This window comes from Megalobrama amblycephala, linkage group LG10, assembly GCF_018812025.1.
Source record: "Megalobrama amblycephala isolate DHTTF-2021 linkage group LG10, ASM1881202v1, whole genome shotgun sequence".
Lineage (NCBI taxonomy): Eukaryota > Metazoa > Chordata > Actinopteri > Cypriniformes > Xenocyprididae > Megalobrama > Megalobrama amblycephala.
Window position 1 is genome coordinate 12,002,978 of NC_063053.1, and position 23,898 is coordinate 12,026,875.

At 38.1% G+C, this 23,898-nt stretch overlaps 2 protein-coding genes across 2 annotated transcripts in view; one reads left to right on the forward strand and one right to left on the reverse strand.

Moving 5' to 3' along the window:
• Position 1: 1 nt before the first annotated feature.
• prepl (prolyl endopeptidase like) lies at positions 2-9,401 on the reverse strand. The gene is given in 15 exon segments (XM_048204600.1): positions 2-216; positions 567-649; positions 3,121-3,247; positions 3,779-3,925; positions 4,006-4,222; positions 4,322-4,497; positions 4,601-4,801; positions 7,322-7,513; positions 7,600-7,710; positions 7,712-7,817; positions 7,972-8,098; positions 8,178-8,390; positions 8,464-8,530; positions 8,619-8,747; positions 9,086-9,401. Coding segments are annotated over 15 exon segments (2,130 nt in total). The 5' UTR covers positions 9,188-9,401; the 3' UTR covers positions 2-84.
• A 514-nt stretch (positions 9,402-9,915) lies between these two features.
• camkmt (calmodulin-lysine N-methyltransferase) overlaps positions 9,916-23,898 on the forward strand; it is a 122,631-nt gene continuing 108,648 nt past the window's right edge. The window contains exons 1-3 of the mRNA XM_048204607.1: positions 9,916-10,285; positions 10,414-10,592; positions 12,246-12,310. Of these exons, the coding sequence (XP_048060564.1) occupies positions 10,166-10,285; positions 10,414-10,592; positions 12,246-12,310 (364 nt within the window). The 5' untranslated portion in view covers positions 9,916-10,165. The remainder of the gene's footprint in view (positions 10,286-10,413; positions 10,593-12,245; positions 12,311-23,898) is intronic.

Genomic DNA, 23,898 nt, shown 5'->3' on the forward strand with positions numbered 1-23,898 from the left:
CTATGAAACAAAATTGTTTGGTTTATTAAAAAATAACTTTTTGTCTGCTTGTTTTTCATTCACACATACACAAACAAATTTTTTTCAGTGTTTATGGGACTTGCTAGTTAGGTTATTTGAGCTTTTTTTTTTTTTTTTTTTTTTTTTTTGTCTCCGTCGAGTTTTTTGGTGGTCTAGTCCAAGTTCCGTGTAAAGAAAGGCTAACTGCCGGGCACTCTGTGAGGGGAAAAAAAGGTAGCAGATATTACACAAATAAAAGCTCACTTCAAATATATGATTACTATATAGCCTGGAAAAATACACCATGACATAAAGTCTAACAGCATTCAACAGTACAGTATAAGTTAATGTGTGACATCAAACCGTGAGAGAAGGTGATCTCTCAACTGATTCTCATGAGAAAGTGTATATATACTGAAAAAAATGCATGTTTATTTGATCATTATATAATCGCAACCTTGACGATTAATCCAAAGCTTTATAATACCCACCATGCTCAAGTTTTATGCAGGTAATTTCACAATTCAGTCTGATAAGGTGTGGGATGAATATAATTGTTTATGTACCTCATTCAAGGACAGATGAAAATCCTCAGGGCCAAAGTGATCACCTCCTGGCTGCATGTTCAGAATGACATCTGGGTCACGTGCTGGTAGTTGAACAGTGCGGGAAGCATATGTCAAAGAGGCACAGGTTCACGTGTATCACCACGAAATCAAAATCGACAATTCTTGCTTGTTTATGGAATATTGCAGTGTTTATTATAAATGATTTATCTGTGCACTTTCATTTAACTTCCCCTCCCTCTTGCAGTAACACCTCTTCTCTTTTCGCTGACATGTTTACTGGCACGAAGGTAGGACAACCTGTCACTCACATGAGATCACAGCAATATGATCCAATGATCCAATCAATTCCAGATGGACTAAATCAAGTCCCACCCTACATTTTCTTGTTCAAGAAGCTTTTTCACTCTTTCACAGATATATTCGTAACATTAGGGAAGAAAAGACTATCGCAACTTCTGTTTCTGTTAAATTAACTCTTTTAGTGTATATATATATACACACACAGTGCCACTTGAAAGTGAACACCTTGCAGAATCTGTGAAAAATTTTAACAAAATAAGAGAGATCATGCAAAATGCATGTTATTTTTTATTTAGTACTGTCCTGAGTAAGATATTTTACATAAAAGATGTTTATATATAATTCACAAGATAAAAAATAGCTGAATTTATTAAAATAACCCTGTTCAAGAGTTTATGAACCCTTGATTCTTAATACTGTGTATTGTTACCTGGATGATCTACGACTGTTTTTTTTGTTTTGTGATGGTTGTTCATGAGTCTCTTGTTTGTTCTGAGCAGTTAAACTGAGCTCTGTTCTTCAGAAAAATCCTCCAGGTCCAACAGATTCTTCAGTTTTCCAGCATGTTTTGCATATTTGAACCTTTTCCAGCAGTGACTGTGTGATTTTGAGATCCATCTTTTCACACTGAGGACAATTGAGGAACTCAAACACAACTATTAAAAAAGGTTCAAACATTCACTAATGCTCCAGAAGGAAACATTAAGAGCCAGGGGGTGAAAACTTTTGAACAGGATGAAGAAGTCCAAATTTTTCTTATTTTGTTTAAATATCTTTTTTTTTTTTTTTCATTTAGTACTGCCCTTTGGAAGCAACAGAAGATACTTACATGTTTCCTGGAAGACAGATTAAGTATAACTTACCTTGATCTTAATGCATCATGTTTTCTTCTGTTCTAATATATATATATATATATATATATATATATATATATATATATATATATCAACTTTTTAAACATTTCTATGTAGCAACAATTTTTTTTTTTTTGTCTAATGCAACTTCCATTATCCATTAACAATTTTTAATAGTTTTAGTTAATAATATGAACTATGGAGTCATTTTTTAAATAAGAAAAAAAGTTACTGAAGCACCTTTAAATAAACATAAGTAAGCCAAAAATTTATCTTGGTGCACATGAATACAGTAGATAAAGAAATGCATGTACACGAGTTAATGTTTGTCACAAGGCCAAACGCACTGAATACGTAAGACTAGACTGACAATATCCAAGCGTAATCCGGTACTCTGGCTCTCCATCACAACACCTGGGCATCACATGCAGCACTTTAAAGTCAGCGCTCTTGAAACAGAGTGGATGATGAGAGGCTGCCATGTAGGTGGACTTGGCCCACTCCTTTGCCTGGCTGCCTTATTTCCCCACGGTGATGGGATCTCTCTGAAGTGAAGCTGAGTATAAAAATCATATGCCTAATCCTTAAAACTCTGTCATCTGCCTCTTATCTGCAGTACGGCCGCCGGTGTCTCTCTTCATCCCGCTCCTTCTCTGGGCCGCATGTTTCACAAGCCTTCTCCTGACCTTGGCACAGCCCAGTGTATTGTTCCTTATCTCCTCGGCTGATACACTATCTCATAAACATGTTAATCGTCTGAGCTGGCAGCATGTGTGATCAGCGTTTTATCTCCCGGAGAGGAATGGGAGAGATTAGAGGAACTTTCGTTTTTTCTTTGCGTATGTGTGCGGGGTGTTAGCGAAGGTGTTTCTGTGTATGTGTGTCTGTAATAAAAATAATTAACGGCACACAGATGGAGAGCGAGTCTAACGGAGGGGGTCCGGACTAAGATGTGCTGACAGAGTGTCTCACGCAGCAGCTCGCACACAAGGTGACCTCAGGTTGATATGGAGAGGAATCGCTCCACATCACCTGTTTCCAGATCAGTGCTCTTCTCTCCTGAGGAGAGAGTAAGTGCTTCTCTTAAGCCCAGGGGTTCATTTGAGAGCTGGGATTACAGCCAGTGACCTCCAAGTTCATTTCCATTATACTTCACTTGGTTTATTAGAGTTTTTAATACTGCAGCTTTAATGCTGGAGATAATTTTGAGACTAATGAGATGTCTAGATTCCATCCATCCATCCATCCATCCATCCATCTATAGTTCATGTATTACGCTGATTACGCCCAAGAATACTCTTTAATCATAGACTGTAATTGCTTTATTTTATGTGCTAGGAGAATCTGACAATTGTGAAGCTGATTAAAAAGGCTAAAGAGAGCATTTATACACTCACCGTTAACACCAACCCGAGTGGTACACATTTGGATGGCCTTCTTTAGTCTTTCCACATACTTCATGACCCCAGATAAAGGAACTCTGCGATCTTCTGAATATGCAGTGATCAGAATTGATGGGTAAAGCTGTGAAAAATACGAAACGATTATTAAATGGCCTTTGAATCATAAAACACAAAGATTTTTTTTTCTAAATCACTAAGCCTCATTAAGGCTGCATTTATTTGATCAAAAATACAGTAAACTGTAAAATATTTTTGCAATTTAAAATAACAGTTTGAATATATTTTAAAACGTAATTCATTCTTGTGATGTAAAGCTGAATTTTCAGCAGCCATTACAGTCTTCAGTGTCACACGATCCTTCAGAAATCATTCTAATATGCTGATTTGCTGCTCAAAAACATTTCTTATTAATATCAATGTTAAAAACAGTTGTGCTGCCTCTTATTTTTGTGGAAACCATGATATATTTTTGTTTTTATGAATAGAAAGTTAAAAAGAACAGCACTTATCTGGGATATAAATCTTTTGTAACCTGATAAATGTCTTTACTGTCACTTTTGATCAATTTAATGCACCCTTTCTGAATAAGAAAAACAAAGAAAAGCAACCTACAATTTTGAACGGAAGTGTATGTGATAACTGAGTGATTTACCTGAGGTATAATGTTGTGGCAGGGACAGTAAGAGGCAATGTTGTCCCTGTGTTCCCTTATATGGGGGTCTCCCCACTCCCCCCTCTCCTCAACAGTAAGCGGCAGGGAAGCGTCTTGCATTGTGCCAAGAACATCCAGAAAAGGAGCCTGCCGAGAATTGCAATGTCATATATCTTGTGAAAATATGGCTCAAGAAATGTGTGTTCACTGAAGTACTGAAGACCCACCTGTAGAATTACAGCTCTAAGAAGCTGTGGGTTATGGTTGCACAACGCCCCCGCTAGGACAGCTCCAGCACTGCGAGCGGTGAGGGCGGTTAGAGCAGGATGAGACACTCCCAAATGATGAAGAGTCTGGATGCAAGCAGCAAGATCTTCCACTCCCCTCCGCTTCTGCAGCACAGAGCCCGCTCGATGCCACGCCAGACCACACTCACCACCACCCCTGCCCAGTCACAAACAACACAAGCACACATAGAGATGCATTTCGAAGTATTTTTCAGCATACCTATGAAAAAAGATTATTAGAGTTGTAGTTCAGTACCTGACATGGCAGTAGGCCAAAGCCCAGCCGTCCTCCAGCAACAGTCTCTTCTCAGGACTGAAGGACATATCGAGGTCAACACCATACGCTCCATATACATGCAGAAGCAGTGGAGCGTTATGCAGCTCAGATAATGCAGGCATATGGAGGAGAGTCAAAGGCACCATTGTACCATCCTAAAAAGTTAGACATTTGGATATTATGGCTTTTTGGAATGACATAGGCTGCTTTTTGTACCACTGTACTTTTACGACTTCTCATATGTTAAATAACTCGTACCTGACTGGCTGCCTGCAGGCGTGTAGTGTTAAACTCAGGGAGGGAGATATACCGGGCGTCTGTTATGGAGAGCTTTTGTTTTCTGGAGGAATAGAGGTAGCGTACAGGTGGGTGCACTGGGGAGGACAGGAGAAAACCAAATGACCCTCTGTCAACAGTCCCAACACGCTGTGGTGATAAATCACAGGCCCAGTAGGGAAGCTAAGAGTAAAATAGAAACATGCTGTTAGAAAGTACAAAGAGCATTCTGGATCCCATATTTGGATCATCGCAATGTATCAGGTAAACCCTCATGGAGTCTGAGAGAGCCTTTTAATATATCAAAAACATATCGAACATTCAAGTTCTTCGTGGCATTTTGTTTATGAGAAAAGCAAAATTTAAATTTGATCCATGAAAAAGGTTACATTACTTACGTTAGGGGTCTTTAGAGACCCAGCCCAGTTGATAATTGTAGCATTTAACTCCTGATAATTTTCTATTTAGATTTTATTTTATCTTTTTACAGTGTCATAAACATTTAAAGCTTATTTTATAGTAAAGGATTAAAAGGTTTAAAGATATTCTAGGTCTTTCACATTATATATGTCAAAATAATAAGAGGTTAATTTAATACGTTTTTTAATAAATTAAGTGAAAGTGAAGTGAAGTTTTGAAAGAAGTCTCTTATGTTCATCAAGGCTGCATTTATTTGATCAAATATACAGCAAAAACCTTAACACTGTAAAGTAATTTGAGATTTGAATATATTTTAAAATGGAATTTATTCCTGTGATGTAAAGCTGAATTTTTAGCATCATTACTCCAGTCTTCAGTGTCACATGATCCTTCAGAAATCATTCTAATATGTTGATTTGCCACTCAAAAAACATTTATTATTATCAGTGTTGAAACAGTTGTGCTGCTTAAAGGTGCCCTAGAATTAAATATTGAATTTATATTGGCATAGTTGAATAACAAGAGTTCAGTACATAGAAAAGACATACACTGAGTTTCAAACTCCATTGTTTCCTCCTTCTTATATAAATCTCATTTGTTTAAAAGACCTGAAGAACAGGCGAATCTCAACATAACACCGACTGTTACGTAACAGTCAGGGTGTACCCCCCCAATATTTGCATATGCCAGCCCATGATCAAGCCATTAGACAAGGGCAGAACGTCTGGATGTGCACAGCTGAATCATCAGACTAGGTAAGCAAGCAAGAACAATAGCGAAAAATGGCAGATGGAGCAATAATAACTGATATGATCCATGATTACATGATATTTTTAGTGATATTTGTGAATTGTCTTTCTAAATGTTTTGTTAACATGTGGCTAATATACTGTTAAATGTGGTTAAAGTTACCATCGTTTATTACTGTATTCACGGAGACAAGATAGTCGTCGCTATTTTCATTTTTAAACACTTGCAGAGAATTAAAGGGGCCGTAACCTATATATCACTGCATAGTTAATGATGCCCCAAAACAGGCAATTTTAAAAAAATAAAAATAAAAATCTATGGGGTATTTTGAGCTGAAACTTCACAGACACATTCAGGGGACACCTTAGACTTACATTACATCTTTTAAAAAGAAGTTCTAGGGCACCTTTAATATATTTTTGGAAACTGTGATATAATATATATATATATATATATATATATATATATATATATATATATATATATATATATATATATATATATATATATATATATATATATATACAGTACAGTCCAAAAGTTTGGAACCACTAAGATTTTTAATGTTTTTAAAAGAAGTTTCGTCTGCTCACCAAGGCTACATTTATTTAATTAAAAATACAGTAAAAAACAGTAATATTGTGAAATATTATTACAATTTAAAATAACTGTGTACTATTTGAATATATTTCACAAAGTAATTTATTCCTGTGATGGCAAAGCTGAATTTTCAGCATCATCTTCAGTGTCACATGATCCTTCCGAAATCATTCTAATATGCTTTCTGCTGCTCAAGAAACATTTAATGTGTACAATTGTACAAAATATTGTGTACAATATTTTTTTTCAGGATTATTTGATGAATAGAAAGTTCAAAAGAACAGTGTTTATCTGAAATCTAATCTTTTGTAACATTATAAATGTCTTTACTGCCACTTTTGATTGATTTAATGCATCCTTGCTGAATAAAAGTATTCATTTCTTTCATTTCTTTTCAAAAAAATAAAAATAAAAATTCGTACTGACCCCAAACTTTTGAACGGTAGTGTATAATGCTACAGAAGCTTTGTATTTCAGATAAATGCTGTTCTTTTGAACTTTCTATTCATCAAGGAATCCTGAAAAAAAAGTACACAACTGTTTTCAACATTGAAAATAATCATAAATGTTTATTGAGCAGCAAATCAGCATATTAGAATGATTTCTGAAGGATCATGTGACACTGAAGACTGGAGTAACGATGCTGAAAATTCAGCTTTGCATCACAGGAATAAATTACTTTGTCAAATATATTTAAATAGTACACAGTTATTTTAAATTGTAATAATATTTCACAATATTACTGTTTTTTACTGTATTTTTAATTAAATAAATGTAGCCTTGGTGAGCAGACGAAACTTCTTTTAAAAACATTAAAAATCTTAGTGGTTCCAAACTTTTGGACTGTACTGTATATACAAATAAAACATGTCTCTTTAAATTATTATCATTATAAATAATCACTTGTGTATGTAAATTTGGGATTCTTCACACCTGGAGAGTGTTTAACTGATAGGGCTCTTGTGTGGTAAGAGTCTGGATCTGAAATCGACACTGTGAATCCTTTACTGTGAACACGCAGTGATCCTGAAGCAGCTCCATATCTTTAATGACTGTTCCTGGAAGGGCACTGAACACAGGCACCCAGTGTGGCATGGACGGAGAGGCTAATGGTGCCCTGAGCAGCTTGAGATTTGAGAAAGAAAAAAAATGCACATAGTTATAATTTAGTTCTGAACAATACTGCTCAAATCTCTTGGTGCTGGAATTACCTGATACTCCTGATGTTGTCCAGTGTTAGCAAGGATGAACAGGTGGTTGTCCGAGTGCTCCACATGGTAAAGTAGACCAGGATGACGGGACTGGATGAGGGTGGGGGAATGAAAGTGGAGTCTTGCTGTCAACAAACCACACCTCAGAACTGATCTTACTACTGCAGTTAATGGTCACCAGCCTCTGGTCTCTGGAACGACTGACCTCCACAAAGAACCTAAGGAGAGGAGAGCAATGCTGGCCAAAATAACTCTTCACCAACAAGTAGGACTTAAAGTCACCATGAAATCAAAATAGACAATTCTTAATTTTTTGTAAATGACTATCGCAACTTCCATTTCATTCCGACTCTAAGCACACTCTGGGCTTACTCTGGATCCTTTTCTTCATAAACAAGCGTGGTTTGGACACCAGAATCACTGAGATGAAGACGGAAAACACGCAGGCAACGAAGAGCCTCCTGTGTGCTGTAGAAGAGGACGTCATCTGCAGCCCATTCTGCAAGAGAGAAGACATTTGTGGAGGAAAAACTCTGTCAAAAAAATTTCCGTTACTATCAAATTATAGTAGATCTTACCAAAGCTGAGCACGTTGTCTAAAACCAAGATGGCATTTTGATGAAGGTTGACACCACCTAGATGGACCAACATGCATCTGGTCTCCTCATGGTGGTCTTTCTTTACAGTGGTGGCCAGCATGATCTCTGTTGGAGAGAGTCTGACCCTCTGGATGCTTCCATATCCATCTCCTCCCCAGTCTGCTCTGAACACCTCCACCATCTCCTGCTCACCTGTATGAACAGATTTACTGGTTTCTACTTGGAACTGTCTTTTCTGAAATGGTTCCTCTTTAATATCTCTTACCGTGTCCCGGGGTCGATCTGTAGATTCCTTTGCCATCTTCAAAGTATACATGATGGTGCCCCTGAAACTTGAGATGATGTTGAGGGAATGATGACTGATTTAAAACTTATATCAATCATGCATTATACACACTTTGCACCATTACAGTTGCTTACCTCTGAATTTTCTGGCACATTGGCAAACTTCCTGTGAATCGAATGCAATCTTCTTTTAAAACGCTGCTCCTGACCTCTGACTTTCTGTAGTTGGGCTTTACACAGCTCTGCTGTAGTCTGTGAGAATCCCTGAAGGACATAAATGAAGGACATGTTGAACACAAAATACTTTTGAGAAGTTGACTTGCAGTGTGATTATGCTATACACCATCTACAGTATTTTGCTGATTATAATTTTTTATTATTACGCATCTACATAGACACATACTGTTACTGTTTCTAATGAATAACACATTATTTTTTTCTTGCTACAGTAAATTCATACTTTTTTGTTTATTTTTACCATGCACTTTTATAAGTCTCTCAATTTGCTCAGCGAATGTCAAACGAATGTTCAATATCTTTACCGCAGTTATGCAAAAAGTACATGTGCAAATGTGAAACCACATCTATGAACTTGATCTTACCTCAGTGTAAAGACGTGAGATTAATGGGTGTATATTCGCACGATGTATATTGCGTGAAACTGATCGCAAAAGCAGCAGACAAGAGGAGGTGGTCAGATTCATTTAATGCAGCAAGGATGTCACTGTCTAATTAGTTTCTGATTATGAAGGAACAGCGTCTTTCTGTTACTGTAAACGTCAAAAATACAGTGCACTAATCATTCTGGGTAAGTAGCACATTCAAAATACTTAAACTTCCCTGAAGCTCGTGTGCTTATTCTGCACAACTGAGGTGCATTGACATTTACACTATCGATGCCCGTTCTTTTGAGTCGGATCTTTTTAATGAACCGGTTGAATTGGTTCACAAAACGGGAACGATTCATTGGCTGTTCTCGATCAACACTTAACCTTGAAACTTTCAAAACTGACTGTTTCGTACATGTCTGACTGAAAATAAACCAAGAACCGAATAGTGAACTGGATTAGCTGATAAAAGTGAATTTTGTAGAGTTTAATTGGAATGCAAATTGTATTTATGTTCTTAATGATTATTTTATGAACTGAATCGCTGCAACAAACTGAGTTGGAACACATGAAATTAAAATAAACACCGCTGTTACAGAATATGTGCCTTTAGGTGGCTGTATTTCAACATTAATATAACAAGGCTATCAATCGGCTCTTTGAAAAGAACCGTTCGAAAGAACCGATTCGCGTAAATGAATCAGACTCCTTATCACTAATGGCGCTGAAATATGACATCTAGTTCAGGCAAGAGTAATCGAGTCAAAATTCATAGATGATAGCCGATAGAGCAGAGTGTTCGATGACTCTGGTAATGAATTGGATTTTCTTTCCTCCTGTAACAAGAGGAGGTGGTGTACGGAAGTAGCGTGGGATTTTATTACTAAGCAACAGAGACCAGTACATACCGGCGAATTGGTGAAAACGGTATTAAATTGTGTATTAAATCTACTTCAACCACATCCAGAGAACAAATGCCAAATAAGCCTTCGCCTAGACGCTGCAATTTATAGTTATACTGTGATACGTTATTTTCTGCATGAAACCGAATCAAATCGAGCAGGTTGCTCTGGCATGAATAAATGTAAAGATCCCCCGTTAGCTGCGACAGAAATGCATGCGAATAATCACCAAAATCACGACTCTCACTGTGGAACCGTTGTGGCCCGGGCACGATGGGGTCTTCTGCGACAGGTGAGGGGGTTTCAGTGAATTTCCTTCAATGTACAGCTGACAGCTTATTTGTTAAATAAGCGTAAATGTAATGCGTTATGTAATGCGGTTGTCACGTTAGACAAATGGATGTGTCTCTCACAATGCAGGTTCTGAAACAGAAGCAGCTCGACAGTTCAGATGTTCAGCAGGTGTCAGTACGAAGATTCTCCTCCTTTAACCTGTTCTCCAGGAGCAGGGTCACTCCCACAGAGACGGATGACCCATCAGACGGGCAGTGGGTGGAGTACAGAAGTGCCATCTTTCCCCAGTACAGTGCCTTACTCAGGTATGCTGGAGAAAGTGTTGAGTAGACTACACTAGAGCAGATTATTTGTTGGTGTTTTTCGTTTCCACACACCCATAGTCTCTGAAGGACTTAACGTTTTAAGGGATAGTTCACTTAAAGGATTAGTTCACTTTCAAATAAAATTTTCCTGATAATTTACTCACCCCCATGTCATCCAAGATGTTCGTCTTTCTTTCTTCAGTCGAAAAGAAATTAAGGTTTTTGATGAAAACATTCCAGGATTATTTTCCTTACAGTGGACTTCAGTGGCCTCCAAATGGTTGAAAATTGGTCAAAATTACAGTTTCAGTGCAGCATGAATAAATGTCTTATCTAATGATCGGTCATTTTCTAAAAAAAATACAACTGTATATGGTTTATATAAACAAATGACAGCCTTACGAGTGCTTCCACCAAAACCGAACTTTCGTATTCTTCAAAAAGTTTACGCTGTATGTCCTACGCCTTCCCTGTTCTACTTACGGAAAGAATGGAACTGGCGCTGCGTTCATTCCGTCTTTTTTCCATACAATGAATGTGAATGAGGACTAAAGGTGTCAAACTCCATCATAAAAGTTGCTCGTATGATTTATATTCCAAGTCTAGATGAAATTTAATTCCAAAAATCCTGCTGTGAAAATATGTCTTTACAGCCATTGTCATCATTCCTTTTCATTGTATAAAAAAAAACAGCAGCTTAGACATTCTGCTAATAATAACAGCTTTTATTTATTGCAGAATGGGTGAATAAACAATGACAGAATTTTCATTTTTGGTTTAACTGCTTTTTTTTTGTTGTTGTCATTGTCAGTATGATATATTAAAGGTGCCCTAGAACCAGTTTTTACAAGATGAAATATAAGTCTAAGGTGTCCCCTGAATGTGTCTGTGAAGTTTTAGCTCAAAATACCCCATAGATTTTTTTAAATAAATTTTTTTTAACTGCCTATTTTGGGGCATCATTAACTATGCACCGATTCAGCGCGCGGCCCCTTTAAATCACGCGCTCCTTGCTTACCTAGTCTGATGATTCTGCTGTGCACATCCAGACGTCCTGTCCTTGTTTAATGCCTTGAACATGAGCTGGCATATGCAAATATTGGGGGCGTACATATTAATGATCCCGACTGTTACGTAACAGTCGGTATTATGTTGAGATTCGCTTGTTCTTCGGAGGTCTTTTAAACAAATGAGATTTACATAAGAAGGAGGAAACAATGGAGCTTGAGACTCATTGTATATCTTTTCCATGTACTGAACTCTTGTTATTCAACTATGCCAAGGTAAATTCAATTTTTGATTCTAGGGCACCTTTAAACAGGTAACACTTTATTTTAGGGTCTTTTAACTAGTTGCTTTAGTAGCATGCATATTACTAGAATATTGTCTATTTATTAAGCACATATTAATGCCTTATTCTACATTCTTAATCCTACCCAATACCTAAACTTAACTACTAACTTACTAACTATTAATAACCAGTAAATTAGGAGTTTATTAAGGGAAAAGTCATAGTTAATAGTTTATATGTGTTCCCTATAATAAAGTCTTACCATTAAACACATTATGTTGTTCACATTTCATGCTAACATTACTGGTTTGTCAGTATCTCAGGATATTTATGCCTATATCATGTTTCTTTATGCATTTCAGAGACAATCTTGGCCCTATTAGAGTGGATGAGGTGCTCAGCAGTTTTGACAACACAGGAAATGTCTGTGAGTATCTTTTCTGTGCAAGTTCATACTTCAGTTGTTGCATGCAGTTTTTGTGAAACTGTGGTAATCATGTCCTTTTAATGCAGTTGGCTTACTTTTTGATTATGAATGAATAATATTTCACTGTGGTCTTAAACTGAGCATGACCTATGGCAGGCAGCAGCGGTTCAGATAAAGCTGCAGCTCCATGGTGCACCAGCTGCAGGCACACTTGAGCCTTGTAAGCACATTATTAATAAGCAATTTATTGACTCCTGCTGTCTATGACTGGGGTATTAGAGTATACTATTTTTTCCCAGTGTATTAAATAGTCTGTGAAATGCACAGTTTCATGTTATAGATTACTATTTTACTATTAAGATTATTTTTTCAGTTATGGTTCTTTGTTGTGGAGGATGAAGGAATGGCTCAGACATTTTTAGTGGAAAACATATTTAAAACTTTTTTTTTTTTTTAATGCAGATTACTTGTTTTAATATAGGAAGGAGACTGATCCCGTGCTGGTTTGTGGACTGAAATGTCTTGAAATGAAATGAAATGTCAAATATTTGGCTCTTTTACTGGATTAGTGAAAAGGGGCAGCATGGCTCTCTTCTACGGCAGGGTCATCGCTTCTCTTTTCAGACCTTCCTCTCAACCACCCTTAATTGATCTTACGCATTGGTAAGCCCAAACATCTCCCCCATGTCCTTGTCAGCTCAGCTGGGCAGGCTCATTGTCTGCAAAGGGGGGTGCCCCATGTATTACCCACCTCACATACCCAGTTCAAAATCCTCGTCTCAGGATTTGACAAGCCGAAAGGTCTCTATGTCCTCTGAGGCACTGAATGTGGATTAGCTATCCAAATGTATGGATTACGGTGATCCAACTTGTCAGGGTTGGAAGGGTTGACGGTGCTGTGGGTTTAAGTGCTGTTGTTTCCAGCAGGGATCAAGAGGGACACAAAAGGTCTTATCTGAACATGCTGGGTGGACATGAAGAGCTTTAGAGAGGCTTGTTGACCACTGGTTTGGATTCAAACATCAGTTCTTCTGCTGTCATGTGCTTGGGTCAGAGTTGGTTTAAAACGAAAGAAAAATGTAGTTGTAGTATACATAGTTTGGAATACTGATACTCATTTCAGAGGAGCTCTCTGCAGCCAGGTGATGTAGTAACAACATCTACCAGCAGGGGCTAAAAATACAATAGGTTCTTTCACACAAACCATCTTTTCAGGAAAATTACTGGCAAATTACTGTTTAGAGGTCATGTGTGAATAGAGCATGAGATTACCAGTATGAGTACCTAAGAAGTCTGCTTTGGACCAATCTTGAAGTTCTGATGGAGATTTTCTCCTCACAGTTTACAACCTACATGGCTAGACGTGCTACACGGCTACATAGCAATCAATAATAAAAGTGGCCTGGATAAAAAAAAAGGTATATATATCTTCTGTGGAAGTCTCAGGACCAAAAAATGTTTGTCCAATCATTGCATTCAGTCTGAATGCAGTAATAGGATGTCCTACCTGCCTGTCAACCTATATATTTCCATACCTCCGTGCAACCTGCTTGCGCAGACATCACACGTCATCGGCGCACTCCATGCATGCTAGCAGGATTGTAGACAGTTTCTCTTGAACCAAAACAACAAGCTTATGCTGTGTTCATGCCATATCGTAATTACCGTAATTATGAGATTGCAACCCGTGACGTTCTACCCGGAGCTGTTCACACACTCAGACTCTGAATTATGCATTTCTGTGGCAACACTATCAATGGCGAATTGAATCTGCAGCAGTCAGGTGGTACTAGTCAGAGCTCTTTGTTTACGTTCATTATTATTATAATGTTATGTGCTTTGAGACATGATTTAACGCCACAGACTCTGGCTGTGCGTGTTCATGTGTTTTGGAGGAGGCGTGGCTTTGGAAAGCACTCTGAAGGGAGGGTGGAATCTTATGCTTTCAAAGCTAGCTTGCTTTTGCTAGCTTCTCCGAAGTTACTTGCCATTTCTTTGTAATTCTTTGTGAAATTTACTAGAAATTTCTTAGTGAAAAATGTTTCAAAGTAAATCCTACACCAATTTTTTTTTTCAGTGTACAGTGTAAAAAAAAAAAAAAAATCCCCGTAAAATTTATGGTAAAAAACTGACAGCTGTGGTTGCCAGAACTTTACTGTAAAAAAAAAAACGGTAGCAATGTAAAAAAAAATTCTGTTAAATTTACGGTAAAATACTGTATTTCATTAACTGATATAATGTTAATTTACCAACCTAATGAAGTACTAATATCTGTTTTGCACCTTTATAATAAACTGACAGTCACCAAACACAGTGGTGATGAGAGTCACATGATGAATCAAAGTTCATCACAAGCAGCTTTTCCACAAGCTGAGAAGTACGCAGAAGGTGCACACAGTGTCATTCACACAAACACTAAACACCATCATGGTAACACACATGAAATTTTAAAAATGCATTAAACATTAATTTAACAACATTAGATGTAACATAAAACCCTAATGTACATAACTAATTAGAAAAAACTATGAAGAAATTGAGTTATTTCAACGAAAATAAATTAAATGTGATGCGTCACACAGGGGATTGTTGGAATGTCAATTTACGTTTTTTCACTGTAAATTATACAATTACTTATTTTTCACTTCCAAAAACTGTAAATTTAACAGTATTTTACCGTAAAATTACATTAAATGTACCGTTAGAGCTATTACAGTTATTCACCGTAAACCAATTAACTATTTTTCACTGTAGCATTTTTACAGACTTTTACCATTAAAATCACGGTCATTTTTTACAGTGTAGACGGCAGTTGCATAATATTGCGCAACGTCTAGCAAAAATGCATTCTGTGTTTTTTTTCCCCTTTTTGCCCCCCCCCCCTTTTTCACCAGTAACTTTTTAACTTTAAAAGTTTTTTCCAATTTACATCAGCTGTAAGCTGCATGTGTTTAATTCAATAAAGAATAATTCTTTCAGTAATCAAACTGCAAAGATCAGTTGCGAGGTAATGCATTAGATTCAGTTGCGAGATGATAGTATTTTAATACACTGTTCTGTCTGCATCAGATGAAGAATGCATGTGTGAGAACCGTTAACAGAACCAAACATCATTGAGTATTGGTAGGATACTCTCAGCCAGTCCAGCCAGGGTCTTTATCCTGTGTCCTGAGTTAAGACATTCTTCAGAGTGGTCACATGATAAGGTGGAGGAACTGATCCCTTCTGAAATCACGACATTCAGGCTTACTAACAGGCAATGCTCAATCTCAGCAGGGTTTCTGCTGAGCACCACACCAGAGCAGTTATCACAAATTCATGTGTGATGGTGACTTTTAGAGCCTTTTCATAGCTAAATAAGTGTTATTAGTGTGTGTCTTTCTTTTTATTTGAATCATGTGTTTGTTTGTGTGTGTCCAATCGTCTCCACTCACATGCCTGTCTGTCCTACCCCCCGCTTGGGCAATTATGTAGATTGGGGGACCCAGTGTACTAATTGCTCAGATTGAGGCTGTCCAATGAGGCCTGGTTAGACCTGCAGAGGTCAGAGGTCTGGCTCTCCATCTCTGCCTTATTCTGCTCTCCTGTGTTGGTGAGAGTTAATTAACGCTGCTCTCAGACTGTTTACAGGACGGCTCGCTGACCAGACTCAAGCCCTCATTACTGCAGAACGGCCTGTTGAACGTGTGCAGACAGGGTCCAAAAATTAACACTCGCCAAGCACCGAATGCCAGCCAGAATTGTCCTTTGCGAATAAATAAACAGTTTCTCGCCAGTTGGCTGGAAACTTTATAGGAACTACCCGCTGTTGGAAGCAATGTGAACTATTCAGTCAATCAAATTAAACTGTCTATTACTACTAATATTTTTTCCCCTCAAATGTGCAAAAATTATCAGTTGGGCTAAGATTTATAATAAATAACTTTATAAGAGTTATAATAAAAAAAAAATTCACTTTGCAATACTCCACCATTTCACTGTTACTTTCCTCATGAATTAATTCTCATAGTATTAAGACTTTAATCTCATAATGCCATATTCTTTATTTTCATAATTTTGACAAAATATTACAACGTCAGCAATGTTATGATGAGAGGCGTTATTAACAATAAATGGCAAGGCATCTTGCGCACAGAAACCATTGGCACATGCCGCTATGCTTAAGACCCCGATATACTTTGAACAAAATCGAATAACGAACTGATGTGACGTCATTTTGAGCAAAATCAGGCCAAAACAAAGTTTGTTTTGTGTTTGTTTTGGGAGGCTTGCCAAAGCAAACTCTCAGGAAAAGTTTGCTCCAGCTGCAAAACACCTTCATACTACCATTGGTCCATGACAGTAACGTAATAGGAGGTGTGTGCTTCTTTCATACAGAACTCTTCTCTGCAGTGTTGCCAAGTCCGTAGTTTTCCCACATAGTTTTTCATGTCTGCGGGTTGAAGCGATCCCAAATAACACGATATTTAGCCCCTGGAATGCGAATTTTACTAGGGGAGCTCTGCCAAAACACGGATTTTACCCCCCAGAATGCGATTTTTACCAGAGACCCACCCTGAAACGTGATTGGCCTAGTTTTGAGTAGCAATTGGGTGGGTTTTGTTGCGAAAAATTGGTGACCCTACTTCTCTGACTCATTTCATCTGTTGAGTTTGTTGTAGTAAGATCTTCATGGGTGAAAACATGAACACACTGGATAACCGCTTTATAGTAGAAAATGAAGTTGTGCTTCTGACGAAATGAGGCACATATTTCGAACTTCGATTTATCATTACTCCATCCGATTATTATTGGAGTGTGCTTGTGACATGCCGAATGATTGCGCCATGTGCCACTGACATTGTTGCAAAAGCTCTGTCCAAAAAAAAACAAAAAAAACCTCATCATACATAGTGAAAGTGTCTTCAATCAGTGCCAGTGGTGAAAAGGCCAAGAAATGCTTTCATGATAAAGCCACCTACAGGAAATATTGTCTGTGTTTGAGTGACTCAGAACTGACCGGGTCTTCATGCTGAATGATAAATGACTGACCCAGATTAAAGTCATTATGGCAAACATTATTATAGAACATAATGTTTTTTTTTTTTTTTTTTTTTTTTTTTCTGGCTATGTGCAAGATGGCATCATAAAAGGATTTGCTTTTCTATACAAGCACAAGTGTAAAAGCAAATGTTCTTAATCATGGCTACTGGGGTCAGCAGTGGGGCGAGCTGTATCAGAGTTAAGAGATGTGATAAAGGAAACCCTGAAGGAAAGAAATTACAATACTAGACTTTTGCAGGGCTGTTTTGTGCGGGGTGTAATGCCACAGTAATTACTAACATACCTTAGCAGCCAGGTAACACTTTTTCTTTTGTTGCAAAGGTCCCTTCTAGTCTGGAATTAGAAGGGAGAGCGGGAGAATGAAGAAAATAATAACACCCTAGAAATTCACACTCTAGACTTGTGTAATATTAGACATTTTCTCCATCATTTTCCAAGTTTTATGCACCTTTTGCTCCTCATGCATTACTTTTTTGGCTATTCACTTGCCTGTGAGCTAACTGGCCTCAAAGGGCTAGACTTTGATGAAGTTCACACAATTTTTGTCCTAAACATGCTAATTACTTTGATAAAACCACGAGAAGCCATGCTTTACAGTGATTTTACCACAGGTAAAGGGTGTTTAAAGGATTAGTTCACTTTAAAATGAAAATTACCCCAAGATTTACTCACCCTCATGCCATCCTTGATGTATATGACTTTCTTCTTTATATTTATATTTCTTTATAGAGTTATATTAATAAAAATCCTGATGCATCCAAGCTTCATAATGGCAGTGAACGGGACCAACAAGTATAAAGCTCAAGAATGTGCATCCATCCATCATAAACATACCCCACACAGCTCCGGGGGTTAATAAAGGCCTTCTGAAGTGAAGTGATGCGTTTGTGTAAAACAATATCCATATTTAACAAGTTATAAAGTAAAATATATATAGCTTCTGTCAGACCGCCTTCCATATTCAACTTACGAAGAAAGTGTAACGCCTCTCGCAATTCAAAACGATTACACTACGTCCTACGCCTTTAGTATTCAACTTATGAAAAGAAAAAAAAAACGTAACTGATGCGTAATGTTTATGATGGATGGATGCACTTTCTTGAGCTTTATACTCGTTGGTCCCATTCACTGCCATTATGAAGCTTGGACGCGTCAGGATATTTATTAATATAACTCCGATTGTGTTCATCAGAAAGAAGAAAGTCATATACACCTAGGATGGCTTGAGGGTGAGTAAATCTTGTGGTAATTTTCATTTTAAAGTGAACTAATCCTTTAAAACTTACACCAGTATCTTGTTGGTAATTAGTTTATATTACAGTTTTGACATCTCAGAGAGTTCTAAAACGGATGTAATCTCTGTCTTTATTTATTATTAATTAATCAAAGTCATTAAAATCTTGATGCCAAATCAACCTCAGCCTTTCTCCAAGGTAGTTCCATCGTACCATGTCTAAAATACTTTTAAGCATTTTTTTTTGTTAGTGTAGAGAACAACAAATTACCCCTAAGCCTCCATTTCTCTGTGAATATGTGTTTATATGCTCCCATTGCACTTGTGATTAATGCAATGTAGTTAATTTGTCTCTCATTTCTGTGTCCATCAGACTGCACTTTTTTGTCAGCCTATTGGTGCGTTTGTGGACCCCCCTCAATGCTCGAATTCACCCTTTCGCCTGTATCGAGTCCCTGGTTCCCGGTTTGCCTAGCAACCATGACAGGTCTTCAGAAGCCCTAATGTACTTGATGATGTTTTAAAACAAATAGATCATTTATCTGATTAGCGTCTTGGTGGAGAACAAGCCATGTGAATGGCCACCTCTTACTCAGAGCTTGGGCAGCACTCCAAAAAACCTGACTCCCGGGAGGGATGTGCGCGTGTGCGTTTGTGTGTGTGCGCTGTCTGAATGTATGTTCGTCTGCAAAACACTCAATGTAATGACTCTCACTCTTATTTTTGTAAGTGCTGTCTTTTGGTTTACATGTATGTTACCTAATTAACACAGCTAACATGCCATGTATTTTTTTAAATAGGTTTTATGTTTTTAAAATGTTAATTATATTAATATTATATTAATTTAAATTAAAACTTTATATCCTATATAGATATATAGATGTATTAATCTATCTTTATTTATTAGACACTTAAATTCGACCACATTAACTGGGGTTTACATATTTATTTTATAATTACTTATATATTTCAGTATACATTACAATTTTATCTTCTTTAATGCACTAATAATAACATTTTGGTCAATGTTATGCCCGATAAATGGTCATTATCAAAATTCTAGACTATTTTGTCTAAATCAATTAAAAACAAAACACAAAATCTAAAATCAATCATTATAAATGCCAAGTGAATTTAGGCATTGCATTATGTACAATGAGAAAAATGTATATTCATTTTAGATTGTCTAAAGATTACTGTACATTAAACAGTGTTATTAAAGTGATCATCTTTTTAAAGATAAACTTTAAGTGGGTGTTTAAATAATTGGCAAAGGTAATCTAAATGTTTATCTAATGACAGCTGATATATACAATATCAGTATTGATATTAATAAATCAGATGATAGCAGATATATTTATCTGTAGTTCATTGGCCTTGAAATTTGCACCTTTACTAATATACTCATAAATAAAATAAATTTAAATAAATATTAATCATAATTAATTTCACAAAAGTTAAGGTTGATCAGAATGAATCAATATGTTTTACCTTGGCAGCACAGATCACATACAGTATTTGTCAAGTATGTTTGATGGTTGTCAAGGTCGGTTCTGTGAGGTCACAGGCATTGGTGAAGAGTGCTGAGTCGCTTAGTGTCTCGGTGACAGCTGATCAGGGGTTCTGGATCCCCCCCCAGCTGGACATGGTGCAGCCTGTCTTTTGTATTTGACTAGCCAGCCCGAAAGCTGGGGGCCGGTACGGCTCTGAGGGAGAGCCAGTGTGGAGAAAAGGACCGAAGAAAAGGAGAGAAGTAATTACGTCCAGTCATTGAGTTCTGAAGATCCCCCCCCCCCCCTCCTCAGGTTCATTACAGGGGCCCTGCACTGGCGACAAAACGTCGGCCATTTGGAGCGAAAGGAGCAGGAATGTTTTGGAGGAATATGACACCTCCAGATCCCAGCTCTGGCAAGAGAAGCAAGATTAAAAGCCCACACCCCCTGCTTTTGGGTTGCGGTGCAGAGAAGTGTAGAAACGGGCTGATTGCTTGGCTTGCCCATTGTCTGCACTTTTTCATATGTACCGCAAGCCGTTTCACATCACTAGCTTTTCAGGACAGGACCGGACAGGACAGAGGCCCCACACTTTTGCTTTTTGTCCACTCTTATTTTTCTTTTCAAAGACTTAAAGTAGAATTTTCTGTCTTAGAGTTCCCCCAAAAATGAAAATCATTTACGCACCCTCATGTTGCCCTAAACCCGCTTGACTTTCTGATGTTTTAAAATACATCCCTTGTTTTTTTTTTTTTTTGTTCTTTCAGTGTATTTTTTGGACCACATTGACTTTCATTGTATGGAGAAAAACATTCTTCAAAATATCTTTATGTTTTGCAAAAGACAAAACCTCATACAGGTTTGGAACAACATGAGGTTGAGTAAACTTTCTGGCCAAGTTGTGAATGAATCTCGTGAACGGACACCGGTTCAACCACTGCACCTCGTTTCTACCTTCTCACCCAGCTCAGGGCGGCCCACCTCTTTTCCAGCAGGTTGGTTCCTGTCTCATTGTCTTGGTGGAGCCATAAGGGGATGTAATCTTCAGCAGAAAGGAGAAGTCATTTATTAGTCCCAGCCCAGGGGTTCAAGCTTCACAAAACGTATTGAGGCTGTGCTGACCAATCAGAATGCAGAATTAGGGGAGTGCTGTGGGGGTGACGTTGCTGCTTCTTTCACCCACCTCTCCCTGCCCATCCAGCCCAAAAGGATTATGGGGGATTGATGTAGTGCTGGTCCGGTGGCCAGATGATGCCAAACCACCCCACTGAGCTTTTTAGGTGCGTGTCTATAAAGCCCGTCTCAGAAAAGAGCCTTTCAAAAGTAACACAACTGTACATTTCAGTAGAATCCGTGCCCGTGATCTTCAAATATCTGACCGCCGTTTGAGAGATGCTCTATTGTTTTGTAAGTACACCAGTTAAAGAGCCTGCCAACACCCACCCCTTCTCCAACACACAATCACATCACAACAGTTTGTGGCACACAAAGATGCACACAATGATACTCGTACACACACACACACACCCACATTCTCTCCAAACAATCCAGTCGATGCTTTTTCGCTGCTTTGCCAAGTGGCTTTTTACAACTGTTCCACAATGGAGAAGCTAATTACTGTAGATTTGGAGAGCTGGTTAATTGATCGTGCTAGCGTCCTAATTGCATCTCTCTTACCTGGGGCCTCTGAAATGGCAGTGAATGCCTCTCATATGACCTCTGTGTTTTGACATAGTGAGAAAAACACATTGCTGAAACTCTTCAGAGGGATACTTGTGGAGAGAAGGCATGTTTATTTAGGTGTTTTTTTTTTTTTTGGGATCGGCCATTTTTAAACCTCTCATGGTGGTTATACGGTGGTTTCTGCTGTAATTGTTTTAGTTTTTTTAATTGTGCATCCAGTTGGGGGCACTCTCATACTTTGCAAAACTGTTCTTTTGGCATTATCTGATCGGACAAATGTGCCCTTGTTATTTGTTCAGTTTGTAAAGTTCTAAAATTATTAGATTATTAGTAATGCCACCCCTTTACTTTCTAGAACTTTGTGAGATTGTACCAATCAAACAAGTGACTCGCTGTGTTGGTAAAATTGCTAACTTGCTAAATTGACACTTAATTCCCCTCTTGATGAAGATATTAATTGAGGAGTGTCACATTACATTGCATGAAGAGGTAATTCAGTCTATCTGAACTCATGCACTTGTTCTGTCACTCACTCACTCACTCTCAATTTAACGTGCGTGCATGCACGCATTGATGATGTGCTGTTGCCCTTGCTGCGAGTGTGAGCTGAAACCCATAGTGTGCTTCAAAGTGGGGCATCACTAATCAATGCGAATCATTTAAGTCCATTCTCTCCTGTGCCACAAAACCCAGCGTTTTAGCAATCAATTCAAAACAAGTGCCATTGGCTTTTCCAGTCTGCGGTACACGTAGCTATACGAGCAAGTATTCGTGGGGAACGAATGTGCGAATGAGCCTGAATCTCGGCAGGAATGCGCGTATGTGTGTGCGCGTCGATGTAAGCGCGCATATTTTCTGCTGCTTTTTCTCTTCAGTTAAACGCCCGTCTACATTTGTATGTACTCTTGTGTGTATACAAGAGCTCTGCATCAGATTGAATTAGCCAGTATTGTCCTGTTCACTAAAAGGGGGCTATGCTATTAGCAACCTTTCTAAGGACCACCGCATCCTGCACCAGGCAATCAGATCACTCAAGAGCCTCTTTCCCCTGCCGTGACCTGGGCTCCGGGCCTGCGTCTGGTAAAGACCGCTTCTCTAATGTCCCTCTCCAGCCTCTACTAAGCCCCCACCAGCCAGCGGCGAGCCCCCTGCGTCCTTCACCTCACGCAGGGGAAGAAAGACAAGGTCACGCACATGGAGAAATAAAGGAGAAATGATTCCCATTCAATTGAGGTGAAGCATTCCATTTAGCAGCTAGCCCCGGGCTGCCACCGGGAGAGAGCTCTAACTGGCCAGTGCATGCACCATGCACATTGCCCAACTGTGGGTGTACGTTATTTACAGAGGCTGCATGGCTTTGACAGGCTATTACTGTAAATAATGAAGAGATGGGCTGCAGATATGAAGCGATCAGACACAAGCTTGTGGCCATGAGAGAGAAACTGAGAGGGTGTGGAACGGATCCACTGTTGTATTGTTCTGTTGTCTGCCAGTGTTGGCTTGATATAAGACGCATTCTTTTCCACTGTCTGTTGTTGATAGTCTTTGTTATGTTTCAGTCATGGCCTAAAACTCTTGCAAAAATTACTTTGGTGGTATCAAGGTACAGTAATGGTATCTGATGATAATATCATGGTATTTTCATATATACCATGGTACCAATTGACTTGCATGTTCATGTATACGTGCATATGCTATTGATGTGGTACTCCAAATATTTTACTATTACTATGGTACCATGTGAGTTAATGTAATTTTGCATTGTGATATTTTCGTGATAATGATATTATGTTTGTCTGGACATATGCTTTTCAGTGGTTAATATCTGTAGCCTATATATTAATTGTTACAGTAATATTTATTAGTGTTTTTAAGTAAAAAAAATGCACACATTAGCGTAAAACAAAGCAGTACATCAAATACTATATGATCAGGACTTTACATTAACGTTTTTGCTCACCAGCCACTGTGGCTAGTGGTTTTCCAAAGTTACTAGCCACTCAGCATTTTCACTGGCCACAATTTTGCTGTTGGGAAATTACATTTTATATGATTAAAGTTGACTTTGCCATGATTAAATTACTTGATTTTGAGTGATTTTACTTGATTTAGAAGATGTAAAACCCTTTCAAAAT